This window comes from Abramis brama (genome assembly GCF_963993115.1).
Source record: "Abramis brama genome assembly, chromosome: 1".
NCBI classification, from domain to species: domain Eukaryota; kingdom Metazoa; phylum Chordata; class Actinopteri; order Cypriniformes; family Leuciscidae; genus Abramis; species Abramis brama.
Window position 1 is genome coordinate 42,686,531 of NC_139963.1, and position 27,341 is coordinate 42,713,871.

At 36.8% G+C, this 27,341-nt stretch overlaps 5 protein-coding genes across 5 annotated transcripts in view; 3 read left to right on the forward strand and 2 right to left on the reverse strand.

Annotated features, from left to right (window-relative positions):
* LOC311097392 (uncharacterized protein) overlaps positions 1-27,341 on the forward strand; it is a gene marked incomplete at its 5' end in the record, with an annotated part of 189,722 nt that overhangs the window by 129,528 nt on the left and 32,853 nt on the right. The gene's annotated exons all lie outside the window — the stretch shown is intronic.
* The window catches only part of LOC311092333 (butyrophilin subfamily 1 member A1-like), a 147,684-nt gene that overhangs the window by 37,443 nt on the left and 82,900 nt on the right, over positions 1-27,341 (forward strand). The gene's annotated exons all lie outside the window — the stretch shown is intronic.
* The window catches only part of LOC311097407 (exportin-6-like), a 65,122-nt gene that overhangs the window by 27,107 nt on the left and 10,674 nt on the right, over positions 1-27,341 (reverse strand). The gene's annotated exons all lie outside the window — the stretch shown is intronic.
* On the reverse strand, positions 933-15,476 carry LOC311092524 (nucleoside diphosphate kinase, mitochondrial-like). The gene is made up of 5 exons (XM_084129324.1): positions 15,436-15,476; positions 7,787-7,917; positions 3,848-3,949; positions 3,434-3,546; positions 933-1,614 (listed from the first exon to the last, which is right to left on the reverse strand). The coding sequence occupies exons 1-5, from the start codon at positions 15,458-15,460 to the stop codon at positions 1,494-1,496; spliced, it is 492 nt and encodes a 163-aa protein (XP_083985450.1). The 5' UTR covers positions 15,461-15,476; the 3' UTR covers positions 933-1,493.
* Positions 10,842-27,019, forward strand: LOC311092408 (butyrophilin subfamily 1 member A1-like). Its single transcript, XM_084129108.1, has 9 exons — positions 10,842-10,913; positions 20,009-20,222; positions 20,982-21,055; positions 21,179-21,532; positions 21,624-21,896; positions 22,050-22,157; positions 24,743-24,784; positions 25,185-25,229; positions 25,690-27,019. The coding sequence occupies exons 3-9, from the start codon at positions 20,998-21,000 to the stop codon at positions 26,214-26,216; spliced, it is 1,407 nt and encodes a 468-aa protein (XP_083985234.1). The 5' UTR covers positions 10,842-10,913; positions 20,009-20,222; positions 20,982-20,997; the 3' UTR covers positions 26,217-27,019.

Below are 27,341 nucleotides of genomic sequence, written 5' to 3' on the forward strand. Positions count from 1 at the left end.
AGCAGAAACTTCCTTCAATGACGAACACAAGTGTTGAACTCAAACGCAATGAAGAGGGCTCATACAAGCTACTGTTCCCACAACTTGAACTCAATTCTAGTTCAAAGTTAACAAATGCTTCTTGTACACAGAGTTTTGTATATTTGCATGAAAAAGAAAACATAGCTTTGTTGCACACCTACACGTATGCGCATTTCAAAAACCAGTCGAGTTCAAATTACAGTGTGTTTGTTAGTTAGAGCTACATCACAATAACTTCATTAGTTACATACATTAATTTGATAGATGTTTTATCTAAAGGCTTGAATCAATACGCTTGTTGTGTTCCCTTGGAAGTGAACACTTAACACTGCACATTACCAGCACTACCTTTTTGCCTCCATTAAATATGGCAGATTTTTGTAATGACAACATTGTGAAAAACACCTCTCGTGACAATTAGGAACTGAGAAACTGGGCCGCATCTGATAGTTTAACATCTGGTTTAGTCTGAAAACATGGTGTGAAACAGGGTGAAAGATCATATAGATGTAGGCTCTAAAAAGACAAGATACTTTTTAGTCATGCAAAGCTCTCAAATGTTTTATTGGATAGAGTTAGATAGATTGAAGGGGGAAAAAAAATCTTCAATCCTTATCCAGAAAATCACAAACAACTGGAAACGTCAAGCGGTCTTCGTCTGTTGATGGACAATGTGAGGCCAAAGATGGAGAAGTCAAAAAGTTTGAGAACCGTAGAAATGTATACATAGAAGCCACATTGACCGCTTCAGACATGTCGACGTGTCCGCCATCTTTATGAAACTGTTCATTACAAATCAATGCACAAAATGTCAAAGCATTGTTCGGCCTACGGCTGTAAAAACCACCACTGGTTTGGGACATATTGATCATGCACTGATGTAATATGTAAATATATTCACAAACAAACCATTTTTAAGATACAGCAAGTATTTATTTCATGTTAAATTAACAGTCTATAAATAATTATTTAATGAATTTCCCCCAAAAGATTGTGTTCAGATCACAAACATCTGCTAAAAGGCAAGTAGTCATTTATTTGATTTTTCTTTTTTTTCTTTTTTTAATTATTAAAATATATTGTTTACAGAAGTTAGTTAAAGCACTGTGTGTGTGGTCACTGGTTAAAGAATGTAACTAATTAAAATTGTAACAATAATTGCTTTTTAGAAACAATTATGAACTATTAAAGCTTTTGTTTTGACTAATACTTGTGCAGCAAAGCAAAAATAAGTCATTTTTAAAATATTCAAGGCCACCTTTTGTAAGCATTTCCTCCAAAAAAATTTTTTTAAACTATTTTTAAAAATATTTATAATATATAACATTTCAATTTATTTACATTCAACAATTTTACATCATTTGTGCACTTCAGCATCAGCATTTATGTGCTATTGAGGAAATTGACCTGAAATGGTCCCAGCTGAGGGTGATCAGACAAGTTAATTGCACACATACAGTCGTCGGCCCGTCTTAAATGTGGTAAATGCTTTTCTGATCGCATCCCTCCCAGTCGACGAGCTCTGAGGAATGAAACCACAGCGAGATCTCCCGCTCCGCTCCTTCCACAGAATCAGAGGCGTGCACCACATTTCTGAAGAATTCAACAGTCATGAAAGTCATTGCATCCATGCCACTGATTTAGGGTCTGAACACATAATTACAGCTGAGATTCTTGGTAACGCTTTATAATAAGGTCCCATTAGTTACTGCATTAAGAAGAATTAACTAACACAATTGTTACAGAATTATTTATTCATCTTTGTTAAAGTAAAACTACCGTTCATTGTTAGTTCATGTCCGTTAATGCCGCATGTCCATTAGTTCATATTAACAGATACAACTTTTGTTTGTGCCCCTATTATGCTTTTTTGAATATTACTTTTCATGTAGTGAATAATATTGCTGTTTGTCAGTTTCAAAGGTCAAAGTGCTCGACAAATAAAGTTAATGTCTCCTAAAAATAAAATCAATTCTGAACAGTCAAAATGAGTCGTCAGTAATTCCACAGAAAGGCTCAATATCTACGTAACAATGAAACACATTTGCATAATGTCAGCCGATGGTCTTCATTGGTTGCTCGTGAACAACATTTACTTTGACCCTCAAACACTGTAGATGAAGCTGAGGCTGGAAGAGTTTGGTTCATGTTGTCGACAAGACGCTGTTTTCTGCTCTGTGGAAGCAAATCCACTTCACATATTTCCAAAGGATGAGGACTCGAATTGATACGGTAAAACCGACGCCATCGTTACTGTTCCCCTCACTGTGTATCCTGTGCTGAGGAAGATCTGGAGCTGACCAATCACAGACTCTGCTAGATAAAAAGGCAGTTGTGCTGTATCAGCTCCACCTCCATTCATAAATCCTCTCCTGTGGCCTCATGGGACAGTAAAGTGTCCATCGTATGTGAACTTCAGAATCACGCCAGTAGTTGGTCATCCGGGTACTTTTCGCTTACTCTTTTAATATGAATACCATGAATTTGGACACTCCTCGGCTCACATACTGTTTTTCGCGTACTATATAGCAGAGATGGGGGACTCGAGTCATATGACTTGACTCGAGTCAGACTTAAGTCGCAAATTTTAGGACTTGAGACTTGCTTCACAAATATTGATAAAAGACTTGACTTGACTTTGACTTGCTTTTCACAAAATTGACTTGGTCTTGCTTGAGACTTGAAGGTTAAGACTTGAGACTTACTTGTGACTTGCACATGTGTGACTTACTCCCACCTCTGCTATATAGAATAGAAGTTTTCATACGCAGCTGCAGCATGAATCTTTGAATGAACCATTTTTCAGACTCTTTGAAAAATGAGGTGATCTGCAATGTATATTATGAGAAAATGAAAGTGTTTTTGACCTTTGATGTGTGTAAACCTGTTGTAGGAGACTTCCAAAACTAAATTAAGAAACTTTAAAATAGCATTATAGGGGCACTTTAATAATGTGTTTGCAAATGTTTAAATAAACATTAATAGATGCTTTAGAAGTAACTTTAAATGTTAGTTCATGTTAACTAATCGTAATGTTAACAAATGGAACCTTTTTTTTTTATTGTTACTACCAAGAGTTTTTGCACAAAAAAAAATTAAAACCTCAAAACAACCATTTCTGAGATGATAATCAAATACAACTCTGTCAATTTAACAACATGAAATGTGGTGAGCTCATGTGGCAACAATATAGTACACTACTGTTTAAATATCTATTTTTTTTTTCCTTTTTTATATTTCATTTGTTTATTTTTTCTTTAAAAAATTTAAAAAACAGTTTATTATTGAACGTAACATTAAAAATTTGAACATTTAAAAAATATATAATCACTATAAATATTTAGTGTGCAGTGTGCAGTACACTAGTGTTCATAATGAGTGTGTGTGTGTGTGTGTGTGTGTGTGTAAGCACCTGCTGATGTGAACGCTGAAATCTCCTCTAATAGTTCCAGGTGAAGCTTCAGCAGGGTCAGTGTCTCCCACCAGCATACGGGACGACCTCACCACATTATGCCCCTCCCACACCTGAAAACAAGCCAATGAGAACTCCTCAGTCTTTATGACAGTATGTGACACGTGTAACGGTTTGAAGAACACAGTTTCAGACAGTAGTGTGCTATACCTTTTTCTTCTTCATTGCATATATTTAATTAGGCGAGTGGCATCTACTTTTTATTTAAAATGTAATTTTGCATTTTAAATAAATTGTGTAAAACTTACTTTTGGATGTTCATTAATCACATTGAAAATCAAAGTGCTCTTATTTGCATCCTGTAGTATTATAGTATTACAGCTGAATGATATTCATAACTGGTGGTTACTCTACCATGGCGACTACAGGGCCAGAGGTCATGTAATACAGCAGGCTGGAGTAGAAGGGTTTCTTCCGCAGCGAGATGTAATGCTGAGCTAAAAGCTTGTCAGAAGCCTGAAACACACACAGATACATGATGTACAAACATGTCACACACACTCATGTATGGAACGCCGTTGGGGACAATACTTATTATATGCAACGCGTGAAATTTGGACGCATTAACACGCACAGTTTGTACGCGTAAATACGAAGTATATGTTCGGGTGTCGCGTCAGACCGCACAACAGGCAATAGCGTTGCTCTGTTTAGAATTTCATTTGCATTTGTGATGCGATGGCACGTTGCTGTATACATATATAAACATCAGACGACATTTCTTTCCGTGAGGGATGATGTGCTGTTAGGTAAGCAAATACCTATGCAAACGTCACACGTAACATTTGTTCGTGAATGAGATCGTAATTTTACGTTGGCATGTACATAGGCAAGCGTAAAACTTTAGAGTCAATGATGCATTTATACGTTGGCTGTGATGTCAGTGCTGTGTCATGCTGTGGCATCTCATCCCATTTGTACTCATGCAGGTTTTTTGTCTCCGGTAACGTGGAAAAGTGGATTGCTCTCTACGATGGCTCTTAGAAATTTTTTATTAAACTGTCAAAGAACTTTTACAGACTGCATTCAGTTTGCATCCTCTTATAACAGGCTATATACACATGTACAGTGCTTCATTTGTAAAGTGGGAGGTCCCGGAGCGCAGATCCGGCGACTCAAAACGGGGGTTGGAGGTAACGGAACAAAACAAACAAAAAACAAAAAATAAAATAAAAATTACACTGCCTACGTAGCTTCTCTGCAGGGACAGCGCCAGAGAATTTTTAACGCATGTGCCCACTCAGGGTGCTAGATTTGACGGAGAGCCGCGCAAAACTTGGCCACTAAATATTTAATCTTCAGTTATGTTAATGATCACAATTAAAGTTTTATTTTTATTAAATTGAACAAGGGCAACTTTCAGCATTCAATCAAATAGGCCTATTCTAAAAGATGTAGGCTATTATTAATAATAATGTTATTTCAACACAATATCTCGTTATTTCGAAATAATATGTGTGCGTGCATCTGTAAATCCGGTGATGCGTGTATTGATTTTTATTAATAAACAAGTGTTTTCTCTAAAAGTGTCGACTCGGCTGCAAAGATGAAGTTGACGATCGCCATCTCCGTGTGAACGCGCTTATAGAGAAATGCACATAAATAAGACTAATGGATTACATAATCAGAGAGTAGCCTTTTTCTTTTTTCGTTTTGAATTATTTCGTTTAAAGACATTTCAAGCTTTGTGTATTTGATGTATTTGTCATGTCTGTGTGAGGCATACACTGAGTTTCGTTAAGTTAGGGTGTGCTCTAGTTCACGTGCAATGGAAGTGAGCGCGCGGGCGCCTCCGTTATATTTGTTTCGTAGGCCTATACAGGCAATTGGTTGATGAAAAATTGATTAAAATTAAGATACAATTTATACAAAACGAAATTCACTTTAAAGAAAGGCTTTCTACAAAACAACTTCAACTTCAGCGGTCAAAATCATGTCTGACCCGCTCCATGTCTCATTGCGCATCCTATCTTACTCGGTCGTGCTGTTCACTTTTCATAAATCAACATAAATGGAAAAAAAATAACATTATAATATTTTAACAAATATGAAACTAAATGCGATTTTTTAATGGCTAAAACAGTATAGTAGGCCTACATTCTTTCTATTTGTACAAATTTCTGCACATTAATTTAATTCTGAATTTTGCACACACAAGTTGAAAGGCATTTGTTCAAATCAAGTTCACGGATAATTGTGCGTGCATTTATTAATCATTATGATACTAAAATCCTAACAAATAGGCTATGCTATGTACAAAAATCAGAAAAGCCCAAATCAGAAAAACAAATCAAATGAGCCCAGAATATGAACGCAATTACACGTTAAGCATTTTCCTCCCATAGAAACCCATTATAAGAACGCTTAATGTGGCTTAATGCAGATTAGAATGTCCCCTTATTATGTCGAAATAACGAGATATTATGTCGATACTAGGCTACTGTGTCCACCGTGGTCTCCTTTTTGATCAGCGGAAACGATTTTTGCTTGTTTGGGATCTGACTGTCCAGCGTATTTGAAAAAGTTAAGCAAACTTTCCTGTCTTTTTGACATTTTTCCCCTGCGTGAAACGATCGAGGCTAACAGCAATCTCAACTCGTACAACAAGCGCGCAAGTCATGTGTCACAAACATTGAACACTACACAAACAGTATTTATTTATTTATTTTTCATTTAGGCAATTAATTTTAGTGACACAGTACCGAATCCAATAAAAAAGGTGCCGGATCCAATGTCGGAGGTGACGGAACATGTTCCGGCGTGTTCAGGCTCAAATTAAGCCCTGTGTATAACATATGTTAACAACATACAACACTGGATACGGCCATAGCCAGGGTTTAATAATTAGTGAGGTCCAGGGTGGGGTGTCAATAATTATACATAATAGTGCCAATAAATGCCATAAATCATTCAACTTTAATAAATACAATGAATAATAAAGTTAGCAAAGGCTAAATACTAAATACTGTGGCTATTGTTTTTTCAAAATGACTGGAGTAATCTCCGAGTGGGCCAGCATCAATCTGGTATGAGAGACTCTGGAATGCTCCTTGAAGTCGGGATGTCAGTTTGACTGGAAATAATTAATACACATATACTGTATGTATACTATATGTCAGATAAAAATAATCTAATAACAACAATATATTGTAACAATCACAAATTTAACAATTATATTATAACAATAAGGCAAATACAAAAGCAGAAAACAAAGCACCAGTAGCCTATGACAATTTACAAATCTTTATTCAACATTTAAACACAGACACAATCATACGACACATAAACATTACAGAATCACTACAGCAGGCGGACCACGTAAACTGTGGGGCAGCCAGTCCAGGATTCAGTAGACAGTTAGATGCTATTTACTTATAAATATGTGACAGATAACGTTACTATTTGCTCATCAGTATTGTTGTGCATTAAACATCCTGCAATTTAACTGACAGTAGATTATTAGATTTATAAAACAATATTAAAATCATGGCAACTTATTGAGATATTAAAGAGAGCTACCCCTAACCTTACCCTAAATGTAACTTTTATGAATTAAAATGAATTTTAAGTCAAATCATTTTTATTGAAAACAATTTTGCGTTTAATAACTGTAAAGTTATTAAAAAAAAGCGCTGTCAGTGGGAATAGAACCCCGGTCTCCCTTTACACGTTACGCCACAGAAACCGCTGACTAAAGAGGTGACTTTTTCCACATATAGGGTAGACTGGCCTAGTGTAATTAGTTCTGCCAACAAGTAGGCTATTTGCAGTGGTCCAAATAGACACCTCGAATGCATTAACCAGGGGGGAAATAGGCTATGGTCATTGGATCACAGAGACCACTCACTTTTCCTACAGGACAAATTCCTTTAACGTTACAAAAGAATATAATGTTAATTCATGCAGTCATTGAATGTATTTAATCATTGACTCTAAATTATCACCAGTTTAACTAAAACAGAAAAATTTGTATGTCGCACATCAAATAAGACTCAGAAATATTACACGTTCAAAAATGTCATGTTTACACGACGAAAACGTTCGTATAGAAACACGTAACAAAAAATACACGGCCAAAAATGTTGCGTTAAGGCGATACAAACGATCGTGTCTTTAAATAACATGACAAAAAACTTCGCGTTTAGACGTACAAAACGTTCGCGTTTACACGGACCAAAAAGACGCGTACAAACTGTGCGTGTTAATGCGTCCAAATTTCACGCGTTGCATATAATAGGTATTGTCCCCAACGGCGTTCCATACTCATGAACGTCTTGTGTGTGAATCACGCACCTGCAGCATCTTCAGACCAACCAATCGGAATCCTCGCTGCTCGAAGCGCTTGATGACATCACCGATCAGACGCCTCTGAACGGCATCAGGTTTCACAGCGACCAAAGTGCGTTCTCTAATGCCCGACAAATCTAAAGCAGTTCAGAAACATGTCAATGCATGTCAGTTTTCATGGCGACTACACACATTATTTTTTTCAGATTAATGATAAATTTGTTAAGCAAACAGCGCCATCTACTGGCCAAGGGTGAGACAATAGTATATTGAGCCCCTGAGGAACTCTCTGCATATCCCTGCTAAAAGCTTCCTGCCATTAACATTGTCTCTCAATATTGGTAATTTATCAGCATTTTGAATATTCATTGCAGGAACAGAGTGATATTTCATCTGATATCATCAGGAAAATGACGTGTATCACCTGACTATCTCTTACAGGAATAATAACAGTCTTTATAAAGAAAAGTTCCTGCAAACGTGACAGACACGCGATCACTTACAGTCGTTCCTTGAAGCGTTATCAAATTAAGGTGGTTCCACACACACACACACACACTCACTCTCTCACATACAGACACACACAGACTCTCTCTCTCTCTCTCACACACACACACAGGCACATTAATGTGCTCAGTTTGACCACCATGCTGCCAAGATGCATTCAATACAACACTCTGATTGGCCTTCAGATGGACCAATCACACACACTGTGAAGAGGGCGTTCGAGGTCACCACAGTTAGTCAGGTCTTACCAGTACCAGTAGGCCTACCAGTATTATAGTTTAATCATTTTGAATTAACTTTTATTTGTACAGTTTCCATGTTAATTTTAGTTTAATTGTTAGTAATTCCCCTATGTGCTTTTGTCATTTTATTAGGTTTTTTAAATACTGCTATTTAGGTTTAATTTATTTATATTTCAGTTTTAGTAAAGATTTAGAGGTATTTACAGTAGTCAACATTTGAAGTGGATCAAAAAAGTTGACTATTGTATTTCTATTTAATAATTTTAGTGCTTCAACTTAAACTTATTTCAGTTTTTTACCAAGGCAACATTTCTTGTTTTCATTTAGTTAATTTTTTTCCCCCAGCTTTATTTAATTTAACTGAAATGTAATTAATACATGTGCATACATTTTGGTGGATTACAGTTGAAAGAGTTTGAAGTTTGAGATGTATTTTTATGCTCGACATGTGTAGTTTGTGTCTTTGATTTCAGTTTCAGTGTGTGATACAGAAAGCCAGTGCAATTTTGACCTGTGCAACTAAATCTATTAAGTGTGAGACGACAACTTGCACGAGCTCCTAATGTAGTCAGCACTCACCCACGTGAGGACGCAATAACACAATTAACCAATCACTGATCGCCTGAGGACAGAGCACATACACTTATATCCTAGAGATAAAACTGGATTTAAAAAAATATAGCCTAATTCGATATTTTTTTTTAATGGCTGTAACAAAATACAGTACTGATATACCGTGGTACATTCGTTTCAGCGTGGCATTATATTAAAACTACCAAATTCATTCATATAATGGTAAGTTACGTCGAGTAATTTCAATGGATGTTACCATAAAATGTTTCCAAAATCAGCCTTACAAAAAGTAGGCTACCATGGAAGAGCAATATGTGATCAAATCTAATAACGTTACAACCGTACTAAAAAAAATTACCATGGTATTACTCTGAGGTACTCGTGTGGTGTGTACAAAAAATGATCGTAATCCAGTCTTTTTTACTCGTTGTGTAGTGAAGCATTACTGGTACACATCCTTATGTTATTTCCACGTTAAACGTCCAATAAAATGCTACTGTCATCGACACAGAGAGAGAGATGGATGTAAACAGACCTGTGTCACCATAGATATCATATATAAACGCTAGATGTCTTATGGCGCAGTCACTTCCGGCATCACCGTTCGGCCATCTTATGTCAGTGCTCTGCATTAAGGTGAGTGATCAGCATGCACACAAATCCTCATATCTCGCTGAAATATTGACGGATTTACAAACGGTTTGGTTTCTTACAAACGTTATTAACGTGGCTATAATTCCGAATGCTTGAACATGTATGTTATAATTTTTCATATGTATGCAGTGTATGTATGTAGTGTCATAACTACATCTCTGACGTTTATAACAAACCAAACCGTTTGAAAATCGGTAGAAAATTGGGCAAGTTATGGTTATTTAAAAGTATTTGCACCATTAAACGAGTGAGCGAGCGCACTGCCGCAAGATGGCCGCCACGTGCGGACGTCGACCTCCATTGGCCAGCAGCGCGCACGAGACATCTAGCCTTTATATATGATATCTATGTGTGTCACTGCTGAGGCTGCGCGCGTGCCCGTGGAGCTCAGTGTGGCCGCTCGCGCTCCGTGGACGCCGAGGGCAAATCTCATAAACATCATCTTCATTTCCAGGTCAAACCAAGCGGCAACATTCTGATCTGAAAAATGACAGTGCGAAAAACTGCAATACATCGAAAATCCGCTAGGGGCAGGTCCCAAAAGGGAGCAAATGTCCATAGCCCCCATGTTAAAATGTCCGTTTTCACAGCATAAATTCATGTTTTTACAGGTTGGTCCCATGGACTTTTATTGTATTTTTCGATAGCTTCCGATTGCCTGACAACTGTGAGGGGGGTGAATTTTTTTCAAACTCGTTAGTTTAGATCGTATTTAGATATAAAATGTATGACAATAAGGGCGTGGTTAACTTTGATTGACAGCTTGATTGACAGCTGACAGGGCAGCGCCACGGAGAATGACAACAAGAAGCGCCATTTTTTAATACAGTTGACATATAATACTACTGTTTCTGTATCGTGAAATGTAGTTTTAAGAAGTTTTCAGGCGAGAATGTAGTTGTTTAAAGCTCAAATCTGTGGTTTATTTAAAGATTTATGAAAATTTTATCCAGTTGTGAGATCCAGCGATGACCGGGCGCTCAGCGCGATGTACCCCGCCTAGAACAGCCTTTCCTCGGCTAGACGTTCTGAGGTGCCGCGGTCTCTGGCGTCTCTGTAGTGGTTAAATATGATTCGTCTTGTGTATATCTAACGGGCGATCTTTGGTCTCGTAACGTAAATCTATAATTTGTTCCCTGGGCAATCGTTTTGGCTGAGTAAGTTTCATAACTTTATAAGCTATTTAACTGTACCGTTGTATGGTTAGACTAGATCGAGCGCTGACTTTTTATGTTTGACTGAATTGTTTGCTTTATTTGTATAGCTTCTTGTAACTTTACCTTTTACTTATACTTTTATATTGATAAAACTGAAATTTAACAAAAAGAGACTGGGTTGAGTTTTGTAATTTTAATACAACGAATATGATCTGTAATGTTGTTTACTGCAACATCTGTTGTTTAGTACAAATACACATATTGCCTGGACCATATTAAAATTTTAAATATTTTTATATTATATTTAAAACGAAAAGAGGCAGGTTTGTGTTTTATATTTCGTTTTGTTATAAATAGGCAAACGTTATGTGCAGTGAATAACATTTATGTGGCTATAATGTTTAAGATTTCTTTAAATGAAAACGAAAAGAGTTAGTTTGGTGTTTTATAACATATTTCGTTGCCTAAAATATACACGGAGATAAGCAGAGCTAGTTGAGTGACGCGCGCTGCGTCAGAAGGTGGGCGGGGTTAGGATTTCCCAAGATTTTCCAAGATGGCGCCGCCCATACCCCCCATAAACGGCTTCAAACCCGTTCTTCAGAAAGTCTATGGGTGACGTCACAGACGCTTTGTCCATATTTTTTACAGTCTATGGGTCAAACCCTTCTCAAAACTTCACCGAGCAGCGCTTTAAACTTAAGAGCGGTCCGATACTTTTAACCCCCGGACCGTTACAAACATACACGCGCGCGCGGTCATTCACCTGACAGGTCAAAGTCAAGCGACCAGTCACAGTATGTGCAGATGAGGCGCGCGCGTGTGTTTGTGTCATGGGAAGAAGAGGCCCGCAAATTACAGTCAGTGTAATTACTGCTCATCACGTGCACAAACACGACCTCTTAATTAACACCATTTCCTGTTTGGAGAGGCATGAAAGATAGACGCACAAAAATGCATAATATGAAAAAGACAGCTAAACAAAAAACAGAACTGAATTAACAGTTTGTTGTTTAAATTATTTTTATTCTCTAGAAAGAATATTTTGTCAGATTTTATTTTAACTTCAGGGGACATTTTTGTTTCAGCTATTCTGTCCCAAAAGTGAAGTGAGGTCGAAAGACAAGCACACATTAATCGATTGCTGGCAGGGAGACAACACAATAAATGTTAGTCTTTGGAGAACAAACACAAATAGAACTGACTACTTTTGATCATTTCAAACAGAGGATTCAATCCTATTAACTGCAAAGATAGTAGAGATGTAGGCTACGAGTGAATAATTCTACTAGCCTTGATCACTGATAATGTGAGACAGACAGCAGATAAAGGAAATTACAAATGATTCAGTTAGTGTTATTACTTTAACGTTCAGCTAAACTTAGCATTTTTACTCCAGTAATCTTAAATCTTTATGAATAACGTGAGAGAATGTAAATACACATCATCATTGACCACTAGAGGTCACGGTTTACATACTTTACTAGTAACAATTCACTTAATTTAATCTCATTCGTTTCAAGTGATATTCAAGGTGCATGTGTAATTAATAGGGGTGTGACGAGATCTCGTGTTACGAGATCTCGCGAGATTAAAACGCGACGAGATTTCTCGTCGAGGTGAAACTTTGTCTCGTGAGTAAAAAAAAAAAAAAAAAAAAAAAAAACTTTGTCTCGTGAGTTGTTGTGATGTCAGCGTGATGGAGCGTGAGGGTGAAATTTGTATTGAAGATGCCCCTGCCACTTTTAAATCATTTGTGTGCCGGGCCAATCACACACACACTCCGCACACACACACACTCACTGTCCCTCGCTCACTCACTCACTCGCGCGCACACACACACACACACGCTCACTCGCGCGCGCACACACGCACACTCACTGTAACCGCACTCTCACTCACTCTCGCTCACACTCAACCCGTCGTGGAGGACCGTTAAAATTAAACATGCTAGTCTTTCTGTCATGATGTCCTGAAGCATCGCAGACGCGTAGGTTGTCGCCCACTATGACACACTATACGAAATGAAACGATCGAATCTTGCGTCCCGACGCCCGTTGTCCTTTACGAATCTCCACGAAACGGATCGTGCCAAAATCGCGCTAAAATAGTGTAATCTGAACCAGGCAGGTAATAAACATTTGACCTATCACGCAAAGAACCTATTAAAGCAGTAAGACATGGGAACAGTATAGCTAACATTCACATATCACAAGTCATATCGACATCGCAATATTAAACAATGTTATCGCACATCGCAGATTTCCTCATATCGTGCAGCCCTGCCCAAAGGTCTCAACTGCTGCCAGAAATCGTCGACATGCTTATATTCTTGAAAAAGAACATGACCATATCTTAGGCTTATCTTAGTTAATTTATCTCTTTTTCATGCTTGAAGAAAAAAATTGTTTCTGTTTGAACTTGTAGTTTTGAGAGAGCAGTACTTTGATTATGGATACACACTTACTGTTTGCACTTAAAGTGTTATTTCAGTTATTTATATTTATTTTATTTATACTGTTTTATTTTTTTATGTTCGATTTGTGGAAAGGAGTTAGATTTCTCATGTGAAATCGTACAGGGAGAAGTAGAGTTTATAGCAAAACATTTTGCAGTGTTTGCATGTCCTTTACTGCATAGAATTCATTAAAATAGAAGTAAAATAACATTCAGTACAAGTTGATTTCAAAATGCACATAAATTGTTTTACATTTTGTGATTTTCAGTTGAATAAAAGATTTTCCATTCATATATTTCATCATTGAGGATTTCTTAAAAATTGTGTAAAAATCTCGTCTTGTCTCGTTCTCGTGAACCCAATCTCGTGCCTCGTCTCGTCTCGTGGAGTAAGCGTCTCGTCACACCCCTAGTAATTAACATGACTATATATGACTGGCTTTAGATGTGTCATTTTAAACGAGGTCAAGATATATTGCAATAAAAATTCCAGACACACACACACACACAAAAAAAAAAAAAAAAAAAAAAAAGTCTTTCCTCCCAAGAACTGGCCTCAACTTGCCTCACATGAAGGCGATGTAAACAGTGACATCACACTGGAATGAGAAGTTTAATAGGATTCCTGGTAACACTTTACTACAGGATCTTGTTACTTAACGACGTTAGTTAAAGGCAGGGTAGGCAATTTGGTCCAGATTATTATTATTTTTTTATGCTGGTTGAAAGTCTCTTCACATCCTGATAGCAATCACTAAGTTTAGTGTTCTAAATGTATTTATATGTATATTTATATCGTCTTTGTAGGAAGGCGTAGGACCATAAAATGCAATGATACGATGTCATACCTGCCAGTCAACATATGTATATTTACATTTGCGCACCTGCTCGTGCAGACATCACTCGTCATCAGCGCGTTTCATGAAGAGTTAGACAGACGTCAGTCACAGGGCGCCGCAACCGAAACAGCAGCCGCCTTTTACAGTTCCTCCTGAACTAAAACAACAAGCTTATGCTGCGTTCACGCCATAACTAGTGTGATTTGGAAGAGATGGTAATCTGTGACGTTATACTCTGAGCGGTTCCTGACTCAAATGCGTTTCTAATATCAACAATCAACACTGAAATGAATCTACACCAGTCAGATGGTACAGGTCAGAGCTCTTTAAGTTGGTTTTAGCGTTAAGCCTATTGACAACACAATCCAGTCTTAAGTAAATTAATACATCGTTCAACCGGACATAACTGTTTTATATAAATATAGGTTGTTTGCACACGTGATATCAGGGGCCTGTTTCAGAAAGGAGGTTAAGTGAAAACTCGTTAACCCTGAAATGAGGGAAACTCTGAGTTTTCTGTTTCAGAATGGGAGGTATGTCAAACCTGAGAAAGCAGAGTAAGTCAAGCCTGTTTCAGAAAGAGAGGTAACTTATACTCCGAGTCAGTTACCATGGTAACCAGTAACGTGCGGTGAAATCTTGTCATGGGTAGGCTGTGACCTATCAATGTGGCATATATTCATTCAGTTAATGTAGCAACCCAAGTTCATATCAGGCATCATCACATCGCTGCCTGCATACAGCAAAGTCAGTCATATGTGAGGCTAATGCACTATCAAATCTAATAATCAAATTAATGGACACATCTATCTTATGACTTGTACAACAAACAAATGTTTTGTGCAGGACACAGTAAGAGGGAGGCGGCGCGGTGTCAGCGAACCGACAAGCAGCCTAGTCACTATTGTGTAGTTTGTATTAATGCCATGGTTCAACAAATAATGTAAAGGTTAAATAATAATTCACTTAGACTTTATAAGAAGCAATTGCGACTTTATTTCACACAATTCTGACTTTATATCTTGCAATTCTGACTTTATAACATGCAATTGCGACTTTATTTCACGCAATTCTGACTTTATATCTCGCAATTCTGACTTTATAACACGCAATTGCGACTTTATTTCACGCAATTCTGAGAAATAATGACAGAATTCATTGTGAGATAAAAAGTCGCAATTATCTTTTAAAATGTTTTATTCTGTGGCGGAAACAAGCTTCCATACCTCCTGGCCTCTTCCTCCCATCCATCCTCCCTGACGCATAGCTACCGGGCCGGCCCAGCTATCGGTATGCGCCGGCGGTGCCGCGGTAGCCTTCCTGAGAAAACGTTTTGGAAAAGACGGGCTATGGACCCAACCAACTCTATAGGAGGGGAGGGGAGAACTCCCTCACATGGTACAACCTATGCAGAGGCTGCGCGCTGCGGTGTCAGAATGCGGAACGTGTGTAGCCTAATGTAACTAACGTGACAAATGTGGAAAAAAAAATCCTCGAGCGGCCCACCGGGAATTCTCCATACCCACCCCGGGCCTGTTGACAGCCAACGCTAGGCGCCACTAGATCGGGAAGCGCGGATTGAGTGAGAGTGAGTGGATCACGTGACATGAAGCAAGCTCGGTCTCTGCCTCAATGTTGATAATTCAAGACAGCATGAGAACTGACTGCGCATGCGCAAACCTACGTAAACTACGTTCTATCAGAGCCCGTCTACGGAGAGCCTTGGCACTTCCTATTAGCCCATATACAGTATATAAACTGGACACAGCGACCCCATAGGTTTCAACGGAGAGAAGTTGAAGCACATTAGAAGCAGTCACTTCCTGATTGCCGAGCGTACTGCGCAGACTCAAACTGAGCTTGACGACGTGGATGTGACGTGAGCAGCCTGCCTGACAGTTGTAAGTTTTCTAGTAGCTGTGCCAAGTGAAATCGGAACCATTCCCTTCCGAATCTCGCAGAGACGGAGAGTGTGAGTAGGAGCTGTCCATGAGCTAGGAGCAGGAGCAACGTCATGACTCTCTATGGGCTTCTCCCTTTACTTTATCGGACTTTATGCCTCCACGTCCCCCCGATTGATTGCGAGCTTCTCTTCCTGTCTCTACGGTAATTTCCAGAGAGTCGCGTGGTTATGACGCAATCGTTAGCCTACTTTTACAAAAACTGCTTCTACGGGGCCATAACGTAAGATACAAGGTAATGGAGCCTTTTATACATTGTCGTGTTTCTTTAGAAATAAACAATGGACAAATGGAGTCTTTAAACGCCTCAGATGTAAAGTTATTCGCTGTCAAAGTGACGCGAAAATGAATGGGAGTCAATGGGATGCTAACAGCAGGTGAAGGCTTGTTAGCCAATGGCGGCTCACGGGGGTACCTTCAAAATAATATGAAACCCTGACCGCCTGTATTAGCCCCATTGTATCGATCTTGGTTGCAGTTCCATTAGAATTCCACTGGAGGTGATCGCGGGCGAGTGCAGACTGAATGGGAGTCTATGGGGCTAGACGGCTAAATGTGTCTCTTTCACCCGATTGCCGTTGAGAAATCTCAGATTTTATTGTAGGTTTTGCAAGTTCAACATGTGTTATAGGTCGAAAGTTGAATGAACGAGTACTTATTTCTTTTCGATTTCTTACAAGTTGAGTTGTTGTTGCCCATAACACGCTAGCATTCTGCTAATGACGTCAGCATTCTGACGTCATTGACATTTTAAAAGACTTTTTAAACCAAATAAGTGACTCTAAAAAATCTAACACCCAGCAATGTGTAATTTCTTTGCATCTCCTTTCGAATACAACATTCAAATTACTAGACAAAAAATTATATCCTGAGAAAAGTGGATTTTGATGGTTTTTCGCCATAGACCTCCATTCATTCTGCACTCGCCTGCGAGCGCCCCCGCATGGACAGAGACGTGTTACTGCAGCCAGTCCAGAAACCGGAAGTAAGCAGAGAGTGCCAATTCTCTTCCTATTAGACATTCTCTGGTTCTATGGACCAAAGAGGCACTGCTAACCTCTGCCTCAATGGCCATGGCCTTGAATTTCCTGCATGAAACAATGGTTTTAGGAGCAAACAATGGCAAAATTAGTATATTATATGTGTATTCCTGAGAATTTTTGTTACAAAAATTAATATTTGGAATAAAATAAATCATAATGTGGTGAATTAATAAAGTTCTTGGAATTAATAAATGTAATGTCAACATTTCCTTTGGTGAGGCACTGCCTACCCTGCCTACCCTGACCGCACGTCCCTGATGGTAACTTACTCTGTGAACCTAACCTGGTCGGGAGCAGGTTTTCTTCAGTAAACCCAGAGTTTCTATCAGTCTCCTCCCCTTTTTTTAAAGAGGAAGTGGTGTTTAAACACCTCATTCATTCTTTCAGTACATTTTTATTAATAAAATTAATCTTTTATTAATAAATAAAATATTGCTTTTTTTTTTAAATAAGATGAAGTCTATATAACTCCTTAACTGGCAACTGAAAACACAGTAGTAGATTAGAGTTACATAATGTAGTTCTAAACAAATTCTACAGAATTAAACTGTGGCATTTACTGAAAATCACTGAACTGTTCATCTGTGCACCAGAAGTTGATGGACCGTCCTCCTGCTGTTCTTCCACACTCTGGGGGCGGAGGGAGAGATTAGAATACCCGTTTATACTTAGATTTAAACTTAGATTCTATAGGCTACTCCACATAAAAATGTGAAAAAATGTGAATGTGTAGATTGTTTGATGTGTAGACACATAATGTTAACATTACCTCTGTAGGCCTCTCTGTGGCATTTGGTTGAGTACACTTTATAACACTATTTGTCATAATTTCTGGTGTATTGAGTAGGCGACTTACAACTGCCTGGGGTTCTGTTGGGACAGGAGGCTCCAAAAGACAGATATTACCATCAGAATCTACTGGGACCAACAAAAATCCTAACCCAAAGTAAAATAAATGGAAATATCAAAAATAGCCTATATAAAAAATAGCACATATGTAAACCTCTTACATTTTATGAAGGCCCTTGGATCTTTGGGACTGGCTCTGAAGTCCGTCCAGGAATTCCCTCAGCCGTAAATGCTGCTGCACTGCTAGACACTGGATGCTTTAGTTATTTAATATGTCACATGTTTGTAAAGTCAGGTAGCCTGCACCCATACTATGCTCAAGCCTTACTTGACTGAATTATGTGTTTACATTTAAATTTCAGCTGCTGCCATGTTCTTTAATGCCTGCAGGATTACAATAAATGAAAATTAAAATTAGGTTGAATAACAAACTGTTCTTCCAGTTTCACCTCTGATATTATAACAGTTGGGCAAGTTACTTGTATTACTAACTACAAATGACATCTTCAACAGTGTAATTAGATTAATGTAAATGACTATCTTTAGAAATTATTGGTCTACTTATTACTAATTACTAAATCCCATGTCAACCTTAAACACTTGAACAATACAAGGAGAGACAAGAAACAGCACTTTTAATGCTTTCAAATAAACAATATACAATTGCATGATTTATTCTTGAATTGACCAAACTGTGTAGAGGGAGAAGGTTACATTAAAAATATAACTTTTAAAAATGTATGTTAAATAGCCTATACAGAATTGTTCTATAGTCTAATACAATTACATCAGATTTAACTTTAAATTACAGAAGAATTAAGAGTTATCCCTTTAATTAAATTACAGTATTTAGATTACTTGGTAATTAATTACACCCATCACTGTATAACAGTAATTAAAATGTGAAGAAATATGAAGACCTCTTTTTGTCTGGCGCTGTTGCCATGGTGACTCATAATATCTGCGCTCCATTGATAATGGCTTTTTATAGTTGTGGTGCACGCGCTTAACTCAGAGTCAGTCAACTCAGAGTTGATTGAACTAACTAATTTCAGCTGTTCTGAAACCAAAAACTCAGAGTTTCCCATCTCAGGGTAAGTCAACTCAGAGTTAAAGTTTTAACTCAGAGTTGGTTGAACCTCCTTATTGAAACAGGCCCCAGGAAGCAACTTAATACACACTTGCTGACAGGAGGGTGAAGGCGATGATGCAAATCGAGTTACCCCTCCCACTTCTCTTATCTCTCTAACGGGATCTCTTATCCCGTGCGAATTGGCCATTACAGACGTCTTGTGGTAAAATTACATTACTCCGTCCACCCTTGTAAAACTAATCCCATCCGAATAGGGCCAAAGCCATTGTAGAAATGCTCTGTTCTAATCAGTCATGATTTTTTTTTTGAAAATATAAACAATTAGTCAATTAGTACTAATAGTTAGTAATTAGTAACAATACACTGATATGAGTCAATGTGAGAGTAGACCTACATGATGTTAAACAAAACCTTTCAATGAGGAATAAATGACTTAAGCTCACCTTGAAGTTTTTTTTTATGTGATGAGAAAGAAAGACTGTCCCCAGCAAACTAGTAAAATAAATACACTAAACTTTTGTGACGATTTGTAAACGAATGACTTTAGCTCGATTAATTTGGATGAATGTATAAAACTTCGTGATACTTTGTATCTATCTAAACTTATTCATTTTATTTTTAATTTACATTAAATATAGTTATATGAGCTTTATATTATATAATGATGGTTTTGATGTTTTTTATTTTGAAGAATAAATATTATATGTGATAAACTGTCTTTTGACATTTATTTCTGGTATTGTCAGTAGTGGGGTCACAGTTCCCTCTATATTTGTGGATGCAGTGTGTCATCATCCACATTTGTGTTTGCATTTTCTTTTAATTAACATGTCTGTCATATATTTTAAATCAGATTAAAGTGAGGAGTGTCAGTCTGTGACAGAAGAAACTACAGCAGGGTTATCAGCCTGAATGATGGGAGGGACTGTGTCTGTTCCGGTGTTCGGTTACAAGAGAAAGTGAAACTAAACCAGCCCAGGAAGGATCTCCTCACGATCGTACTAAACTTTCATATGGACACAATTTATTAAGACTCTCTTGAGAACACAGTGAATGTTGAGTTGAAGGTAAGTCATGGAAGATTCAGAAACACATTTACCTGAAGTCTTGAACGAGTGTGACTTGAGGACCATGTTAGCGTTCAACAAGTTTAATGCATATAATACTTAATCTTGTAAATAAATGAAAGGTTTTAGAATCACATTTATAGATATATTTGCATTTTTGAAAAAGAAATCCTGATTCAACAACCTTCAACATGTGTTTATATGTGTCATGATTCCTGTCTTGTGTTCCCCTTGTCTTGTGTGGACTTCGGTTATTTCCTGTTCTGTGCCATGTTTTGTAGTCCTTTGTAGTTTTGTGTTTATTAGTCTCCCAGGTGTTTCTGATTAAACACACCCCTTGTTATCTTGTTTAGCGTGTTTGCCTGTGTATTTAAACCTCTGTGCTTCAGTTGGTGTTTGTTGGTTGTTGTAGCTGTTGCTTGTTGCTGTTAACTGTACCATGTTCCTGTCCTGAGTTTCGTTGTTTGCCCTGGATTTCCTGTTTGTCTTATTAAAGTAGTGCTTGCATGTGGATTCTCTCTCCGCTTCGTCCTTACCTCATTGTTACAATATGTGTTTATAAGTGCTACATGTAGATACATGTTGTATATTTGTATCCTGCTTTGTCTTGACCCGGTTTAACCGGATTTCTTTGAGCAGAAAGTGATTGTAAATGTTTATCTTACTTTTGGACAGAAGGTTAAGTGTAAGGATTATTCTCAGGCAAAAATGCTGACAGTTTTCTGTAATGTTTTCTCTTTTTTCATATTTTATTTTTAGCGTCTGTGTCTCAGAGATGAAGTTCATTTGTTTGACTCTCCTGCTTGTTAGTGGAATTACAGATTCAAGATCAGGTAATTTATTCATCATTGTGAATAATACTTTATATTTATTGCACATTACTGTTCGTCTGGAACAACATTAGAGTAAAACCCTTTAGGATGTGTAGCTCAGATCTGCTCTTTCTCTTGTAACAGAGCAGTATACAGTAGTGGGACCTGCAGATCCTGTATTTGCTGTATCTGGTGAAGATGTGACTCTGCCCTGTTCAGTCAAACCCAGCATCAGTGTTGTGGACATGAGAGTGGAGTGGTTTAGACTTGATCTGAAAGACTCACCACTAGTGCATCTCTATTATGATCATGAAGACAGAAACACAGATCAGATTCAGTCCTACAGAGGAAGAACAAAACTGAGCCATCAAGAACTACAGAGAGGAAACGCATCACTCAAACTCTCAACAGTCCGAGTCTCTGATGAAGGACTTTATAAGTGTTTTATTCAGTCTGAATCCTGGTCTGATGACGCCACTGTTGATGTCAGAGTTGAAGGTGAGGAAGTGAGAACTAGCATGCTCTTTTCACTGAACAAACTAACTCAAAAATGCCAGAATAACAACAGAATGTTCTTGTTGATCTGCAGCTGTAGGACGTCCTCCAGTGATCACTGTAGATGGGTTTGATCGTTCAGGAGGGCTTCATCTACAGTGTGAATCTGAAGGTTGGTATCCTGAACCTGATCTTGAGTGGCTGGACAGTGAAGGAGTCAGTTTGAGTTCAGAAACTACAGAGACACACAGAAACTCAGACAGATTCAGTGTGAAACACACCATCATTGTTTATCACAGTGACGACAAGATTCACTGCAGAGTCAAACTGAAGCATCACATGCTGGAGACACTGATTAACACCACAAGTAAGAACTGATACATCTGTTACTCTCTGTCATGTTCACATGACATTTTTTATGCAGTAAAAAGAATGAATGATTATCAGCTTATTATGTGAAGCTATAGGTAATGGCAGCATTATGTTTATAATACAGTTTATTTACTGTTTTGTTTTGCAGATAATAGATTTATTTCTTGGAGGGCATCAATCATCCTGATTTCAGTTTTTGTTGTGCTCGTTGTGATTGCTGGAATACTGATAGCTGCGTTCACTCTTAAAAACAGAGGTAAAGTTCTGGTTTTCTTGCTATTTTATGTTTTATGTAAATAAATAAGGCAGACTGGGGATCATTGTTTTACATTTTTTTTACTCATTTCTATTTATGAACATCTGCATCACTTAAACACACACAGACATCAACAATCAGCACATGAATCTCAACAATGGTGACAATCAATAGTTTCATGTTGCAATGCATGCTGGGTGCCAGCATAGTAAAAAACTCCCAGCATGCATTGCAGCATGAATAAATTATACAGCTGAATGGTCTTACCATTTTCTGTCTTTGCTTGTTTTTTTGCTAATTTTCTTGTTGACTTTTTCTGTAACTTGTTTTGTGATGTTCAGAGTATTATTATTTGTTTGATTGTCACCATTGTTGAGATTCATCGGCTGATTTTTGATGTCAGTGATATCTAAGTCTAAGGGATGTTATAATTCTGTTTTTGTGCATGATGTGTTTTTAAAATCTTCATTATAACTGATTGCTGTTGGAACTCTTGCTGTAGTTTAACACTGGTGGTAAAGTAAAGTTTAAGTGTGTTAATAATGTAACACTCATAAAGGATTGAACACTGGATGAGATCAAGAGACTCATCCAACGCTCTTGTTTTCTGGATATTTTATATATTTTATGTAAATAAATAAGGCAGCCTCGGGATAGTTTTTCATTTCTAGTTATGAACATCTGCATCACTTAGAGACAGACATCAAAAGACCACAAGATGATTATGTCATTATCAATACATAACAATCATCATTCACTGATCACATTTTCTCTCTTTTCATAAAGTCCCTTATAAACACACAGTTAAAGCAGCCAGAGAGAAACATGATGTTAAAGTCAAGGGTCACAAGCTGAACTAAACATTTTCAATTAAAAGTCAATATTTAAACCTCTGCTTTTTCTCAATAAGAGCTTCTGACGTAAAACAGAAATAAAGTCAAACTGGTTGGTAATAAATGTAATAAATGTAATGATGTGTAATGGCTGGAAGTCAGTTGTAGTTCTTGTGTTTCTGTTCATCTCTTCTCTTTTTCTGTTCTTGTTTCTCTTTCCTTCAGTGAATCTGCTTGTTAACAGCACTTTATTATCTCATTTACTCATTAATGTTCTGTTGGGATTTAAAGGGTTTCTGTTGTCTGAGTTGTTGTGGGTCATTGTGTTTAAGAGTAGAGTCTGTGCTTCAGTCCAGCAGAAGATCATGAAACACTGATGTTATTCTGCTGTTGCTTTATTTAAACCAGTAACTGTGTAGTTGCTGACGCAGTGATAAGCTGTTCGCTAATTATAGTTCATGCATGTGTGCTGTTGTTAGCAGTTATCTGAAAGAGAGTTAAATTGATGTTTCTTGTTTTAATGTTTTTGTTTAATTTGTTTCACTTCACGGCAGTAATATGCTCACATAACTAGCACACTATAAATAACTTAAATGGTAATTGGCCAATTTAAGGCTGTCAGTTTCTGCAAATGAAATGAGTTAAATCGTGTTTTAGTGCAATTGTGCTGGCAATATTTTACGCAACAATTGTCTTATGTAAAAACTGCTTTACTTTGCATGAGAAGCTGCAGCCAGTTCATTACTGCACATTTACAGTGAAAGATTTTTACAGTAATGCTGATTTTCTTTTTTTTTATCGAAAATGTTTCATCGGAAGTCACGATTATGGTGATTATTGTTTGCTGTAGTTGAACACTTGACCCTTGACTTTTTTTAATGAATTCTTTTTCACCAATTGCAATAGTGTTGAATTGAGAACACACTGATAAAGTACAGTAGATCAGCAGATGTTTGTCTGCTTTACATTCAATTGCTTATTATTTAAATTACGGTTTAAATCACTGTTTCAAAGCAAATGCAGTAGAAAAGAGGTTGAGACACTGTACTGTAAAAATGCTTCTTTTTTTTTTTTTTTAGCTAAACCAGTTCAGCTGTGTGATCCTAAATGACACAGTAGTTTTCAATAGAAAAAATCAACATAGAGCTCAGTCTCTGATAAATCTCAGAAACAGCTTTTATACACTTCTTGAGAGATTTAATTCATTTGATTTGATTTGCAGTTTATACTGTATGTTTCAGTGGCTGATCAGATCGCTTATTATTTGCCATAGAAATGAATTTAAATGGTAATAAAAAAGTTGTCAACTGAAACATTTGAAATAAAATAATAATTTACAATTTAAATAAAAAACAACTGAAATAAAATAATTATTTGGTTGAACTAAGAAAATAATCCAAATAAGGTGAAATGAACATGAACTTTGGTATAGAAAACTTAAAATTAAGTTCACTTTACTTTTACACTTTACAAATACTTTCATATTTATGTATAAACAAAAGTTCAAATAACAAAAAATTTCAGACAAAAAAGTAAACCGCAGTAACTGAGTCCATGTAAAAAGAAGTTAAGTAAAGTGTTGACAGTGTAAGACAGATATTGGCATCATGTTCATTGATGATGTGAAGTTCTGAGGAAAATGTCTTTGTCCCAAACACTATGAAAGTATGTATAATAATACTATAAAATGTATGTATATAAGCTATATATTTAATGCTGTTTTCTCTTCTTTATATCCTGAATTTTCTTCAGCACTCGATCAACTACCGGATGAGCACAGGAAAATACAACATGGTGAATCTGTCTTTATTAAGTTATTAATGAATTGTTCATTAAAATTCTGTTTACAGCCATAAAATATCTACTTAACCCTCAGGTTATATTCTATTATGTTTCTATTATTCATTTAGTTTGTGTATAACTTGGCTCCTATAAATGGTTATCAGTTGTTTATAATGTATATTTATTCAGTCACTGATGTACTTGTGTGATGTTAACAGCCTATAAACACAACTCATGATTGTAACTTGTTTGTAATTTCAATGTCAAGTCATCATTATTTATATAGTGCTTTTTACAATACAGATTGTTTCACTGCAGCTTTACAGAGATAACAGGAAAATAATGCAGCAAAGTTTGATTCTGCTGTACAGATCTAATGTTATTTTCTGCTCTATTTCTGATTTTTCTCCAGAACGTGATCAACTTTTACAATTTCAGAAGATTATTCTACCAAAAGGTAAGTTGGATTCAAAAGATCCATTTGTTTATATGCCTTTATTAAAATATTAATTACTTTTGAATTATTTTTGCAAAACAATGAATTAATACACTGTGCATTTATATATGTCTATACTATTCATTATATTTTATTATAGGACATACAATATAAACTGTGTAAAGTCTTCTAGGATTTTGTTGCTCTTCAAGCTGTGATTAAAATGATTGATCTCATTATTGACCTAAAGATGAATTATGTTATGAATTCATCAATTATGTTACTTCAGACTTTCTGTCAGGTTTTCTCAAGCCAACTTCAACGTTTGCTTACAAACATTTTAATCTAGTTTACAATTAATGCAACATTTTTATTATTTATTATCTTGTTCTAAAGTTACCATGATTCCTAATTATAAAATATAATTCTTTATTTTGTTATATGCTCATCTGTAAAGCAGACTTTTCAATATTTTCTGCAGTGAATGTGACTCTGGATGCTGATACGGCTCATCCAGATCTCATCGTGTCTCATGATGGGAAACAAGTGAAATATGGAAACAGACTGAAAGCAGTGGATGGGGGAAAAGACAGGTTTGATTATTATCTTGGTGTTCTCGGGAAGGACGTATTCTCCTCAGGGTGTTTTTACTTTGAGGTGCAGGTGAAGGATCAAACTGAGTGGGATTTAGGAGTGGCCAGAGAATCCAGTAAGAGGAGCGGGTTCAGTCTGAGTCCTGATGATGGATACTGGACTGTGGGACGGAGATATAAGAGTTATTGGGCTTGTGACTCTTCATATATCTCTCTTTCTCTGAGAGTAAAGCCTCAGAGGATCGGTGTGTTTGTGGATTATGAGAAGGGTCTCGTCTCCTTTTATGAAGTGGAGTCCATGTTTCATATCTACTCTTACACTCATCAGTCTTTTAATGAGAAACTCTATCCATACGTTGGTTTGGGGTATGGGAGGAATGAAAACTCCACACCACTGATTATCTGTGATGATTAATAATGAGATCAGTGAATGAATTTACATGATCAAGTGAAATAAAAGGAAATACAATACAAAAAGTGTAATATCCATAAATATGAACTATTATTCAGAAATGTGGACACAGAAGTGTGTGTGAGGGGTTCATCTGATCACTGTTCTCCATCAGCACCTCCTCATCTCCACTAGATAGTGAATGAAAGTCATCATGAAGTGCTGATCGCACAGTTAACTGTTTCTCCCTCAATAGTGTTTGTGTTTGTTGATGAATGTCCAGATTGAGTAAAGCTGGAATCAAAGAACAAGCTCAAATATAAGACATGTTCATGTGTGTAACGCTTTGCTCACGGCATCATTCCCACAATGCCATTTGTGTTATTCAGTTTTCATGACTTATATGTGGATAGTGTAAAGAATTAGTGTCCAAACTTCTGATCCGACACAGATGAATAGATGAGTTTAAGTTTATTCATGTATTCATATATTCTTAAGTAATAACTTGTATTCTTCATTTTCATTCTTTTATTATTATGATGGACATCGTTCACCCAAAAAGAACATTTTCATGTCTTTTCCAACCCAGTTTTTATTGTTCTATTAAACAAAATATTGAGATGTTATCAGTCTAAGCCATTGTACACACAGTTGATGTTTACTGTCAAGCTCTTGAAGGACTAAATGAGTCTCATAATAATATGTGTTCTGAGTTAATAATGTCTTTAATGGACGGATATCACGGGATTCACACTCATGTACGGTGTTGATGATGCAGTTTAAGTTCTGTTGCTTTTATATGAAAATAAAAATAATGAACAAGAAACCCAAAGTACTGTTATTTATTTCCCTTCGCAAGACGCGTTTATAAATCCTTTTTACTTTAATTACAGACATGTTTTTATATTTATTTATTTATTTATATGACAATAAAATAGCCAATATGGAAAATATTTGGGAATATTCACACATAATTTATACACATAAAACATGATATCAGAGTTTTAAAATGAAACATTTTAAAAGAGAACAACTCATCATGGCTGTTTAAACCAATGAGCATTAGGCTTTGTCGTCAGCAAGTCGTTTCCCATCATGCTTTAGTTCAGTGCAGTCGGTGGAGAGCCACTGTTTCCGACTGCAGAATCC

Coding starts and splice junctions, on each gene's coding strand:
- LOC311092408 (XM_084129108.1), top strand. CDS start 20,998: ATGAAGTTCATTTGTTTGACTCTCCTGCTTGTTAGTGGAATTACAGAT. Junction 24,785..25,184: donor GCACAGGAAAATACAACATG/GTGAATCTGTCT, acceptor ATTTTTCTCCAG/AACGTGATCAACTTTTACAA. Junction 25,230..25,689: donor GAAGATTATTCTACCAAAAG/GTAAGTTGGATT, acceptor TATTTTCTGCAG/TGAATGTGACTCTGGATGCT.
- LOC311092524 (XM_084129324.1), bottom strand. CDS start 15,460: ATGGATGGGAGGAAGAGGCCAGGAG. Junction 3,547..3,847: donor CTGGCCCTGTAGTCGCCATG/GTAGAGTAACCA, acceptor GCTTGTTTTCAG/GTGTGGGAGGGGCATAATGT. Junction 1,615..3,433: donor TTCAGCGTTCACATCAGCAG/GTGCTTACACAC, acceptor TGAATTCTTCAG/AAATGTGGTGCACGCCTCTG.